Here is a 13,310-nt window from a genome sequence, read left to right as displayed (position 1 = left end):
AGAAAGCGGCGGGCAGGGTGCCCTCGGTGAGGAAATCGCTGCTGGTTGGCGTTTGAGAGGAGCCAACCCTCGCCTGGCACATGTGCCCCCACCAGCTTCCCGGCAGAGCAGAGCGGGCGGCCCACACCCTGGTCTGCGGTGCCGGCAGCCCGACTCCGCCCACAGCTCTGGTGTCTGAGAGGTGGGGGCAGGCTGGGGACACGGGGTCCCCACACACCTGGCACAGAGCGGGGCTGCACAGTTCACGTCGACTCAAGTGGTGGAGGGTGGCCGGGCGCTGAGCGAGGACTTGTCAGTGAACACACCGACCCGGCCTGCTGGGTCCCCGCTAGGCAGTGCCGTCCCTGGACACGGGTGCTGTAGCTATGCTGGCCTGCTGCCCAGGCGAAGCCCCGTCTCGCGAGGTGGCGGGCACAGACGGCAGGCTGGGCACCCCCACACCCACCCCTGGGCAAGGGGTCAGCAGAAGGGACAGCTGGGCCGGCTCTGACATTCCCCAGACACACACCATGCTCCTGGGTCTCCTGGGCACTGGAGGAGGGAACTGGGGGCCCAGTCTCCACGGCCCCCCACAACCACCACCGTGGGCAGCCCGGTCCCTCAGGAGACAGTTTCCTCCCGGCACCCTCTCCCCTGCTGCTTTAGCTCCTGGGGAACCCCTCTCGGGAGGGGCTCTCTGGTATGTTCGGTGGAGCATGAATGGGGTGAGGGGGTGATGAGAGAACAGACCGCGCCCCTGACACCTTGAGCCCCCCTGACCTCAGGGGCTAACAGACACCTGTGCCCGGCCCCCCTCCCCCAGGGCTGCCCTCCAGCTTGGCGCTGGTGTGGCCGGTGTGCTGGGGGAGGTCCCTGTGCAGGGGCTGGCGGACTCCAGAGCGAGGGTGGGGGTCTGGGCACCTCCTGACCGGCACAGACACCCAGGACTGACGTGCGCAGAGCATGGCTTTCTGAGACCCGGCCAGCCGGGGGCTTCTGTCATGAGGTCGCAGTGCAGAGGGCATCTCCCTCCGGGCACCCTCTGTGGCGTTACCCCCCCTGTCATCGCCACCCGGGTCCGGATGCCAAGTGGCCCGCGACAGCCCCAGGTGCACGCCCAAGCTGAACCTCCCAGTTCCGGCCTCTCCTTGCTGTTTCCATTTCTCTGGAAGTTTCGTTATGTGGGTGGTCCCTGCTGGCAGGAATCTTAGGTCCCCCTTGTGGGCCACCCGGAGCTCCTGGGGGACACACTGCCCTGGCCCGAGGGGGGGGCGCTCACTCGGGTGACACGCTGGAGCCAGTGCCACGGAGAGGCATGTGGGGAGCAGGCCCGCAGCCAGATGCTAGCACCCCCTCCTGCCGGCACACTGTCCCAGCCCCGACGGGCCCCCGGCCCCTGGACGCCGCTTCCGCAGCAGGCAGGACGGAGCAGGACCACAGCCCGGCACTCACAGGGTCTCCAGACTGTGCAGCCCCTCGAAGCTGTGGGCCCCCAGACGCTGGATCCGGTTGTTGTGAAGGTGCCTGTGTGGGGAGGAGAGACAGGTCAGGCCGGTGCCCGCAGCCCTGAGCCCGGGGTAGGAGCTGGGTGGGGAGCAGATGGTGCGGAGGAAGAAGGCGGAGGCCGAAGTGTGGACAGAATGACCCAGGGGTCCAGCCCTCGGCTCCACGGACACTGTGACCAGCCAAGCCTGACCTCAGAAGCCCCATCTCCGAGGCTGGCCTGACCAGGGGCTACCAGTTTGACTTCCGATGGAAGGGAGGCGGGAGAGGAGCACCCGGCCACGGAGAGGCCTGATTCACAAGGGCCGAGGGGCTCTGGTCGGAGGCTTCCCTTTGGTCCTGCTCCCAGGGCCCAGCCTGCCTGACTCGGTGTCCCAGTGCACTTATGGGAACCAGCAGCCAGCCCCACAGACAACACAGAGTTAAGGGCTCGGTGTCTGTTACAGCTGGGATGGTGCAGACCACCCCAGCGGCGGGGCACCGGCAAGCCCAGAGCAGTCAGGGAGGGCTTTGCGGAGGTGGTGGCCCAGAGCAGTCAGGGAGGGCTTTGCGGAGGTGGTGGCCCAGAGCAGTCAGGGAGGGCTTTGCGGAGGTGGTGGCCCAGAGCAGTCAGGGAGGGCTTTGCGGAGGTGGTGGCCCAGAGCAGTCAGGGAGGGCTTTGCGGAGGTGGTGGCCCAGAGCAGTCAGGGAGGGCTTTGCGGAGGTGGTGGCCCAGAGCAGTCAGGGAGGGCTTTGCGGAGGTGGTGGCCCAGAGCAGTCAGGGAGGGCTTTGCGGAGGTGGTGGCCCAGAGCAGTCAGGGAGGGCTTTGCGGAGGTGGTGGTCCAGAGCAGTCAGGGAGGGCTTTGCGGAGGTGGTGGCCCAGAGCAGTCAGGGAGGGCTTTGCAGAGGTGGTGGTCCAGAGCAGTCAGGGAGGGCTTTGCAGAGGTGGTGGTCCAGAGCAGAGCCTTGGAGGTAGGAGATCTGGATAACCAGTGGGAAGGCAGAGGTGTCAGCAGGCACAAAGGTGCAGGGTAGTGAGGGGCTTTGCCGGGGCACACGGCTGGGAGAGAATTCTGAGATAAAAGGCTCATTGAAAGTAAGCCCCAGAATGTTCTCCAGCTCCTAAGGAGACACACGACACAGCACCGACTCCCGCCGCCACCCCAGCCGTTACAACAGCAGCAACAAAGCAGGAACAGACAGCCTAACGGGAACACATCGAGATGCTGGCGGCAAGGAGCTGACCAGGCAAGAGAACATTCTGAGGATCCTCCCTAAACCCCAAATCTGAAGAGAAGCCGCCCTGTGGACGTCCTTCCGTCTGCGCTGCTTCCAAAGCAAAGGCTCCAGGCCACTGAATCGAGGAGACAGCCTGCAGACACGGGAGTGCCCGAGGACAGCGTGACTCGGACATTTCACAACTCGTGTGTGAGACTGGACACCTCCTCCCAGCACCCCACCCCCTCCACTGGGGCTCGGGCACGCGAGGGAACTCAGTGTACCCACAAGACGAGCCCACAAACTGTAGGTTGGAGTGGGGAATTCAGGGACCAGGGGTGACGCAGCTGGAACAAGTAGACAGTGATTCAAGCGTAGCCCCAAAAGGGGACCCACAGCGATGATGAAACGGAGCGGAGACTTGTGGATGCACACAAAGGCCAAGGTGGGAGCCCAGAAAATGCACCTTGGATGAGAACACAAGGGAACCATCCCATAAAGCAATTTCAAAGACAAAAAAATTTACTTTTAATCCTCACCCAAGTATATTTTTCCATTTATCTCAGAGTGGGAGGGAGGGAGGGAGAGAGAGAGAAACATTGACTGGTTGCCTCCCGCACGACCCGACCAGGGCCGGGGATGAACTGCAACTGAGATACGTGCTCTCGACAGGAATCGAACCTGTGACTCTTGGGTCCGGGGGCGCACGCTCCAATCGCTGAGCCAATCCAGCCAGAGCTCAACGATAAAATTTTTAAAGTGAAAGACAAATGACATCATAAACTAAGGAAACAAATTGAGGACCAAACGACACCATTAGAAACTCGTCGATCAATTTGAAACAACTACGTAGACACCACTGTAAACCGGACTCAGAAAGGGGAGGTGACCTCGGTGTCCAAGGCTGATTGAGACCCACGGGCGAAAACAGTCATGGGGGACACTGAAGAATCCAGGGGACAGCGTAGAGGTCACTGGGGCTCTGAGGGAGGGATCCCCCGGGGACCGAAGATGACTTCCGAGATGTAACACAAAAGAACTCTGTCTCTCAGCTGAGGAAAGACTAGAATCTGCACCTGAAGAACCTGCATTGTTCTCGGGATCCACACAATGTCTGAGATTAAACAGGGCTCCAGGCAGAAGAGAAATCACCCACAAAGGGAAGAGGTGGGCGAACCTCCCGGTGTTGTGCAAGACCAGGCGGGTGCGGGGGGGCGACCTGCCCAGCACCAGCCAGGGCCTGCGGGTCCTGCACGTCCCCATCCTTGTCATCTGCTCCACCAAGTCCCAGCCAGGGACAGACCCCTCCCAGAGGGAGCTTCTGTTTTAATGAAAACACACTACCCACCTTCTAGGCAGAAACCCCGGGTCCGTGTGTCCCAGGTCCTCCTGCCTCCTGGTGAACTCGGCCATCATTCTCCACCCTTCCCCGCGGGCACCCTACACTCCTGTGAGGCGAGCGCCAGCCCTCTGGGCAGGTGTCCCACGACCCCACGAGCTGCCCTTGCCCATACTTCTCCTGCTATCTCCACTAGACTGTCAGCCCTGGACGGCAGCACTGTGCCCCACACCCCATGACTCTGCCGTGCCCCCATAGGCACCCGTCACCAGGCCCTCCCTGTCCAGTCCGCCTGACCCCACTCCCTCGGGATGCCGACAGGGTATCACCGAAGCTGGACTCGAACCCCTGCGCTGTTCACCCTCTGCGAGTCCCACCTGCCTCCCAGGAGGGACGCATGGCCACCCTGGCACCAGGGTGTGGCTGTGAGGCTGTCCATCCAGGTCCTCTGGGCTCCAGGACACAGAAACACACAGACGCCTTGGTGTGTGCTTCTCCATCAGATTCCCGGGAGCGGGGTCCCCCCCCCCCACGTTCCCGCAGCAATTAGTTTGGAACCCGGAGCAAGCCCTCGGTAATTACCCTGTGAACTCACAGCAATTAGCGGGGAGCTAATTTGCCTTCACTGCTCCCACCTGGAAAGGCAGCGCTAACCCCCCCCCCCCCCCCCCCCCGCCCGATTCCTGCCAGGGATACGATCTCCCAGGTAATGACCCCGCAGGGCGGGCTGGCTAATTACTGGCAATGGCTTCTCTGCTTCTCCAGGCCTGGGAGGCCCGAGTGTGCCCTCTCCCTGGGCCAAAGCATCAGCCTGCAGCGCCAGGTTGTCAGAGGTGGTAGAAACCAGTGAAGAAACCCTTGACTCACTCGCCCACTCGCAAGGCGCAGTTGCCGTATTCTCCCAGTGAGAACAAAATAGCTGAGCTCGGGCTTCTGCTCACGGTGCTCCGTCCCCAGGGCCCTCCTCCAGCTCCAGTGTTATCTGGCCTCAGGACACCCCGCGGGGTCAGCAGGGCAGGGTCCCCCTTGATTTTGCAAAGGGGCCTCAGAGCAGGAGGCTGAGCAGCAGACGGAAGAACAGAGCCGCGGCGCGGAGGGGCCTGGGGCAGAGGCACTCACAGCACCACGAGGCTGGTGAGGTTCTCGAAGGCGTAGTCGGGCACGTGGCCGATGCGGTTGAGGGCCAGAGTCATGGCCTGCAGGGCAGGGAGGTTGTTGAGGGCCCTGACGGGGACCTCACGCAGGGCGTTGTCGTCCAGCCACAGGTGGCGGAGGCAGGACAGCCCCTCGAAGCTCCTCTCTGGCACCAGGGTGATGAGGTTGGCATCCAGGCGCCTGGAGGGAGAGAGGGTGGGGAGGATCAGACACAGCCAGGGCATGGGGCTGGGCAGCACGGGGCAGGGCACCAGGACCCCAACAGGCTCCGAAGTGCCCTGGGACTGTGGTTTCGACCTGCCCTCAGGATCCCGTGTCCCCTCTGCACAGTCCCAGGTCCGCCTTCATTCTGGCCCATGGCTCCTGCGCCTTCCTAGGGAACCAACTCTTCCTCCCAGGCCCAAGGTGAACCCACAGCCCGTAGCCAGTATTCCCTACACCCGGGCTTCCATAGCCCCCCTGCTCTGGCGGGTCACCCTTCTTTATTTTTATAAAAAGTTTTTTCTATATTGATTTTAAAGTGAGAGGAAGAGAGAGGGAGAGAGAGAGAAGCATCAATGAGAGAGAACACCCACTGGCCGCCTCCTGCACGCCCCCCACTGGGGACGGGCCCAGAGCCTGGGAATGTGCCCTGACCGGGAATCAAACCAGCGACCTCTTGGTCCAAGGTCGATGCTCCACCACTGAGCCCCACCGTCCGGGCAGGGTCACCATGCCCCCCCCCTGTCCACTCCACGGCCACAGAATGAAGCTGTTCTGCCACCGACAGAGGGAAGGCCCTCCCTCTGGACCTAACCCTAGAAATGCTCCTGAAAATGCAGCCTCTGCCCCTCGCCCTCACCCAGCCCCAGCCACCTGCCCCTCGTCCCTCCAGCACCCAGTAGTTGGACGGGGCTCCTCGCTCAGCTGATGGCCTGAGGAGGGCCCCTGGGTGCCACCACTGAAGTCCCTGACGCACCCCTTTTCAGAACACAGGGGCGGTCCCTGTGCATGGCCACAGGTTGCAAGCTGATGTGGGGGTTCTGGTGGGGGTTCTGGAAGATCTTGGCAGCCTGGCAGAACCAGGAATCCGCCCGTCTTAGCCTGAGGGGTGCCCAAGCCGATGTCCTTCATCACCAGGCTCCCCTCTCTGCCTCCAGGTCTGGAACCCCACCATGCTGCCCAGCTGGGGCCACGGGGACCAGACCAGCTGGCCTGTCATTTCCTGTTTATCTGAATTCCAAATTTAACTGGGCGTCTTCCCAAATATTGCACAGGACATACTTATACCAAAGACGATGTGTTCTTTCTCTGAAATTCACATTTAAATGATCACCATGTGTTTCATGGGCTGACCCCCGCCCAGGGAAACGCCTGGACTCCCTGCTCACCCCGAAGACATTCAGGCCCGGCCCATTTCTGCGTGTGCTCCCCCCTTCATTCTCCAGGTGGCTCACCCCCTCTGACCCGAGGCTGTCCCCAAGCATCAGACTTGCCTCACTGGGCCCCTCTCTCCTGCCTCCCTCCTCCCCTTCCCAACCCCCCAGCCCCTGCAGTGGCCGCTCTCTGGTTCCCCGCCTCCCCTCTGCTTGGACCTCTCCCCACCTTCTCCCTGACCTCCAGCCCAGCGTGGTCCCCTCCCTGCACACTGCTCCCCACCATCTGCCGAGCCCTTCCCAATCTCTCCCTGCCCCTGGCTGATGGGGAGCTCTCTGAAGAAGCTCCCCACCTCCTGAGTTGGGGTTCAGGCTGCCCTGTGGTCCCTGGTCCTCTAGGGTGGGTGGGACAGGAGCCACTTGGGACTAAAGACGTTTGGAGCCGCTCCCGCCTGCAGGTCGGACAGCGGCCCAGACGGACCTGGTTTGGCAGGAAGAGCAGAGCAATTACACCAATTAAGCCCTGGAATAAAGTCAGCAACCCCCAGCCCTCCTCTCCCCACGTGGGCAGAGGCTCCCGTGGTTTCTGATGACCTTCCTCACCGGTGCCCACAGGGCAGGTGAACAGGGACCTCACCTGTGCCCACAGGGCAGGTGAGCAGGGCCAGTCGGAGCCCAGGCCAGTCGGAGCCCAGGATCCAGCTCAACCTCTCTAGGCACAAACCACCCCCCCCACCCCACCCAGGGCTCAGACTGAGGCAGGGAGGGTGGTGGCCTCGTCCCTCCATGTCCCCAGGGGCAGGTGGTCAGAAGGTCTCGCCATAGACACCCCAGAGAGCGGAGAGATGGGCCCCACTTGACTAACATGAGCTGAGGACCTGACAGGCAACAGCAGCAGGAGAGAGCTTGGTCAAACAGTGACCCGACCAGGACCCAGAGAACAGGGCTGCAGACTCAGAACCATGTTCTATCAGAATCCAAAGGGGGCTCTTCCCTCTGAACCCCTCTCCAGCTCTGAGCCCCAGGAGGGGACATGATTACAGGGAGAGGTCCCCAGAAGCAGAGGCTCCCGTGAGGACGGGTGGGCCTGACGGGGCCCCATGGGAATCCCCAGCTCGTCCCACTGGGGCAGTGCGGGTGTGCGGGGTGCCCCACCATGCGCCCTCATCCTGGGAGGCACCAGAGAGTCCCTGTCATCTGCGGGGGTCTGCAGAGTGTCAGGAGGCCCTGCTGGTTCAGATGCTGGAAGTTCAGGGGGGAGCCCTGCCCAGCGTCTATCCTGGGACCCTCGATGCTCCAGCCCCACCCCACCCTGGCGCCTCCCTCCCCACGAAGCCGCTCTCCACCAGGCCCCCGAGCAGGATCCTGGGGAAGCCTTTGTTCACAAATGATTAAGGGTTTCACGGTGACAACAGCGGAGCCTAGACCTTCTGAGCGCAAGGCCCCTTGTAACTAACTGTGGGCTGCAGCCGCCTCTGCTCGGGCTCATAGAGCCTCCAGGCTTCAGGCCTGCCCTCCTCCTCCCCACTGTGAGTGTGAGATTAAGACGGGGTGGGGGCCTTGGTAGGTTTGGCTCAGTGATTAGAGCATCGGCCCATGGACCAAAGAGTCGTGGGTTCGATTCCAGTCAAGGGCACGTACGTAGCTCGGTTGTGGTCCACCCCTGGCCCTTGTTGGGGTCGTGTGGGGTCGGTGTATCTCCCTCACATCAATGTTTCTCTCTCTCTCTCTTTCCCACCCACCCTTTCTGAAAATCAATGGAAAAATATCCTTGGGTGAAGATTTATTTACTTATTTATTTTCATCCTCACCCGAGGACATTTTTCCATTTTTTTGTTCAGATAGAGTGGGAGGGAGAGAGAGGAACAGAGAGAGAGAGAGAGAGAGAGAGAGAGAAACATCGACGTGAAAGGGACACATCGAGTGGCTGCCACCCGCACGACCGACCAGGGACGGGGACAAACTGCAACCGAGGTACGTGCCCTTAGCAGGAACCGAACCCGGGTCTCTCTGGACCGCAGGCTGACGCTCTAACCGCTGAGCCAAACCGGCCAGGGCCTTGGGTGAGGATTTAAGCAAAAGAAGAAGGGGTGGGGGACCGGTGCCCCGTTAACTGGCTGCCCGCCAACCCAGCCCCACCCCCCCGTAGGCACACAGCTGAGTCTCACGGGGAAGGAGGAGGAGAGGGTGGGTGGAGAGCAGGCAGGGTGAGGGGAGAATACTGAAAGTGGAAAAAAGCAGCCACCATGGAAATGGCTATTCTGTGGGGAATGTTCCAGGTGGGAGCCGTCGGTTGCCTGGAGGACCCACAGCCCGACCGGCCGGCCAGGGAGGGGGAGGTCCCAGCAGGAGCAGGTTGGCACCTGCAGAGCCCAAGGAGGTGCCCGCCTCCCACAGGCAGGGGCTCAGCCTTCCGTACCAGGTCCCTCCCCGACTCGGGTGCCTCCACACACCGGAGCCCCCATGCTGCCCTCGAGGAGGGCCCTCTGCTGCCCCCCAATCCCTCCCACCCCCGCCAGGGCACCTGACATGCCCTCATTACTGGGGATCATCCCTTCGGTTTTCATTCACTCGACCGGGCGTAACCCACTGAGGACTCAGCACCTGCCGTCAGGCCTCTGCTGTGCTCCGTTCTGGTCAAAGTGCACAACACGGCCCCTCCCCGGAGGCGCTCAGACTCCTCGCCGTTTCACTGATCAGTATGGAGCCTTAGCTACCACGGAAGAGCCAGCTGATTCCAGGGGTGCTAAGCACTTGCCACACATTTCCTTTACTCGCCCCCCAGGCTCACGCAGCAGGGAACGCGTCACCCACGCCGCATGCAGAGAAGGGGGCTCCGGGACAGACGGACATGACGCAATGCACCTGCCCTCGCTGTGAAGGTGAAGACACAAGCCGCCCATTGTGGTTCCGTGTGTGCTGTTCCATCCGTTTTGATTTATGCCACCTGATCAGCCCCCCTCACTGTCAGCCTTTCAACAGATCAAAGGTGGGATGTGAAAACACAGGCAATTCCAAGTGGCTCTCCAGGCCCAGCCCCTCCCCTCTGCCCAGGCATTGATGGCAGAGAAAACCCTTCCTCTCTGCACATCAAAGGGTGACACCTGAGCACCTCCCAGCCCTTCCTTGTGTCTTAATCGGCAGCAATAAATAAAAATAATTACCCTCCCTCCAGGAAGAAGGCACAGAGGAGACTCTGTGTGCAGCCTTTACGAGCTTCCCCTGAAGACACAGACCCACGGATCTGGGCAGGACGCCAGCTCTGTGGGTGACAGTCCCGGAATCCTGGGGTGGGGACCACAGAAAGCCATCTCATCCACCCCCAGCCTCCAGACATCCGACTCCTAAGTCAAGCTCGCTCCTGGGCCGTCTGAGCTGTGTCCGAGCGCCGGGTCTGTGGTTCCTTGGGCCTGGACGCCCGCCCTTGGCAAAGGGCAGTGTGGCTGGTGGAGGAACAGGCAGACGAGGGTTTTCCCAGTCTGCCTGTCCACAGGGGGGCGGTGATGTCAGAGGGTTAGGAAATGTAAGCAACTTCCCGGGTTTTAGAGCCTTCCCAGCAGGCTCTGTAGTCAGGGGTGCCAGGGGAAACCAAGCCACATGTTAACACTTTTAAAGGTACCACCGGGGGAGGGAGGGGGGGGAGGAAGAGTCCTATCAGTCTGTCTTCCTTAACCTGGCCTTCCCAGGGCCTGTTCCTCCTCCTCATTCCCAGGGTCTGGGGCTCCCTGTGGGCCAGAATGAGAACTGGGGAGGTTCCAGCTGTGTCGTAGGAATCCTGTCCTCCCAGCCTCCCTCCCGTCCATCCATCTGTTCATTCATCTATCCATTTGTCTGTCCACCCACCCACCCGCTCACATACACTAGACACCCAGCTGGCCCCACACTGCGATCTCCTCTTTCTCTTGCTCAGAGTCACTCGGGCGTCCAGTCAACTCCAACCTTTCGGCGTCCAAGATTCCTCTCCTGGAACGACCCAGTGACCACCCCGTTTCTCAGCAGGTCCCCCATGCTCCACTTCACCCGGGAATCACACCTGCCTTCCTCCTGCCTTGCCCAGAGCTCACGGTGTTCAACTCGCCTTCGTACAGACTGCGCCTCCTCTCTCCAAAGCTCTGCTTAAAACTCCTCGCCTTCAGGAGCCTCCTGACCAAACCCCACACGGCGCCGGCCCCCTACACGCACCATCCTTACTCCTCACTGATGGATCCACTGTGCTCACCACCCCACCCCCTGCTGAAGCCCCCGTGCAGGAGGCAAGTGGAGGAAGTGGGTAACACACTCCAGTTGTCTCCACTTAAAGTGGAGGAAAACGAGAGATGTCTACACAAGAGTTCCCCACGGCCCGTGCACAGTGAGCAAGCAATGGAAACAACCGTGTCTGTCAGCTGAAGAGGCAGAAACCAAATGCAATCCGTCCACACTGTGGAATATTACTCAGCCATGAAAAAGAATGTGGTCCCGACATGCACGAATACCTATACGGGTGAATCTTGCAAACATGGAGCTCGACGAGGGGAGCCAGACACAAAAATTGCATATTGTGTGATCCTATGAAATCCATACATTTCTATGAATCCAGAGCAGAGAATCCAGAGACAGGAAGTGATCAGAGCTGGGTGGGGGTGGGGGAGGGGAATGACTGCTAGTGAGCCAAGTGTTCCTTTGGGGGATGATGAAAACGTCCTGGAATCAGGCAGTGATGGCCCCACAAGTCTGTAATATGCTGGAAACCACTGAGCATCCACTTCCAGAGGCTGCGCTTTATGCCGCGTGAACTAGATCTCGATTTTAAAAAATCCCTAAAGTTAAACGAGGAGGCTGGTGTTGCGATTTTGAGGGACAGGAAACCGGGCCCCGTGTGATGGGTAAGGCGCCGTGTACCGGAGGAGGCGTGTGCTGTGGGAGGGAGTGTCCGCAGGGAGACAAGAGACGTCCTCCCAAGCATTGTGTCTGGGCGGCAGCACTGCGGCTGATTTTTATTTTCCTCTTTTTCGTTTTTGTATTTTCTGAATTTTCTACAATGAGTCAGAACAAAAATAAACATGTTTTTTAAAAAACAAATGGCGTCAGGGTGTAATTAGGTCCCAGACTCTGAGAGGGGGGAGCTGGAGCCTGCATGGGGAGGGCGGTGGGGGCGGTGGGGGCCCCCGCTCCTGTTGCCCTCTGTGCCCCACCTTTCCCTGCATCTCCTCCCCCGGGGTCACCAGGTCCACTGCTGTGGTTCACACTGTCTCCTGCAGGGACCTCTTAACTGCCCCCGTTCAGCTGGGTTCCCTGAGCCATGCTGATCCCCAAGTCAGGGCTGCAGGCTGGACAAACTGAGGGCCTGGATTAGGGGTGGGGGTACCCAGATGGGCCTGGCACAGGGCCCCCACCCAGCATGCTCTCCCTTCCCTGACTCTCCAGACACAGAGCAACCTGGACACAGCCAGAGCCACAGACCTGCCAGGTCCTGTGAGGCAGAGACAGGAAAGGGGACCCGTCTGCCCTGGGCTGGGCACAGCGCCCTCTCTCAGAGCTTGGCAGACTTGCGGAAGCTCACCGCTTAGTATCCCAGCCCCCCACTTCTGAAACCGATCTCTAGACAAGGCCTCCCGGGGTTTATTTTCTGTGCCCACGCCCTGTCCCTCCCGCCCATCTGAATTCTGACCAGGGTCCCCTCCATGCCCTGGCGCAGGTAGCTGCTGACGGACAGCAGGCCCGGCAAACACAAGAGAGTCCGCCCAGGCCTGCCCCCGCCCCCGCCACCCTGGTTATGACTGAGGACACCTGCTCCGGGTGCCGTGTCCCCCGTGTCCGGGGGCTCGGAGCCAGACTTCCTAGAGGAGGCTCCACAGAGAGCCCAGGCCTGGAGGTAGCAGAGCGCAGGTTGGGGTGGGGTGGGGTGGGCTGACCTCACTGCAGTGCCTGGAAGATTTGCCCAGCTGGGCCCTGGGGCCCAGTGGTTTCCGGTCAGAGGAGCAGGGTGGCTAAGTGGTGCCATCTGATGGCCTGGGGGAGCCTCGCACCCCACCCTTCACCTCTGCACAGCAGAACTAAGCACCAGGGGCCCAGCCTCCCCTTCCCCGTGGCCCCGCTCCCACTCCAAGTGCTCCCAGGGGTTTTGAAGAAAGGACCCAGGTCAGTGGGGCCAGGGAGAGGGCCTGGGCTACAGCGGGCAGGAAGGGGAGGGGCTGGAAGCCCAGCTGGGTTAGAGCCTCCTGGCTCCCTCGTCATCCCCACCCCACCCCAGCTTGGAGCTCTGGAAACTAAAGACGCCCAGAGTCAGCCCCAGAGGTGCTGCCCCAGCCTGGCTTCTCCTGCAGAGACACCTCCGCTCCCACGAGGGCCGAGGGGCTGCCGGACAGGCGTCATCCCGCAGCAGCAGGTAACTGAAGGGTGTGATGCTGGGCTCGGGGCGGCACACGGCTCTTCAGAGAACAGCGTCTGCTTCCCACCTGTGTTTAGGCTGATGCACAACCTGACAGCAGAACCCGGACGGTGAGGCCCACTGCCCAGCACCCCCCTCTGCCAACACACAGCACTGAGCCCCTCCCCGTCGAGCCACATCTGTGCGCCTCTTATCTTAAACCCTGTGGGTCCCTTCCATGCCCTCACTCCCGTCTTAGCTCTGTCTGCTGCCCACGCTCCCCAGAAAGGGGCAGGGAGGCAGGAAGGGCCACCTCCCCCGTTCCTCCTTTCTCAGAGCTTCCTGGGGTTCTCGGGAAGTGACCAGAGGAAGGGGGAGGCAGAGAGAGAGTGGATGTAAGAATCAGACACACCAAGATTAAACCCCAGCTCC

At 61.2% G+C, this 13,310-nt stretch overlaps 1 protein-coding gene across 1 annotated transcript in view; it reads right to left on the bottom strand.

The window, feature by feature from the left end:
• LGR6 (leucine rich repeat containing G protein-coupled receptor 6) overlaps positions 1 to 13,310 on the bottom strand; it is a 64,049-nt gene that overhangs the window by 19,788 nt on the left and 30,951 nt on the right. Inside the window, exons 5-6 of the mRNA XM_036277635.1 lie at positions 5,139 to 5,354; positions 1,432 to 1,503 (exon numbers count right to left, since the gene is read on the bottom strand). Coding sequence (XP_036133528.1) covers positions 1,432 to 1,503; positions 5,139 to 5,354 — 288 coding nt within the window. The remainder of the gene's footprint in view (positions 1 to 1,431; positions 1,504 to 5,138; positions 5,355 to 13,310) is intronic.

The sequence above is a fragment of the Molossus molossus genome, unplaced genomic scaffold, assembly GCF_014108415.1.
Source record: "Molossus molossus isolate mMolMol1 unplaced genomic scaffold, mMolMol1.p scaffold_m16_p_23, whole genome shotgun sequence".
Lineage (NCBI taxonomy): Eukaryota > Metazoa > Chordata > Mammalia > Chiroptera > Molossidae > Molossus > Molossus molossus.
The sequence above is the reverse complement of the archived record's forward strand: the minus strand, read 5'-3'. Positions and strand labels throughout refer to the sequence as shown.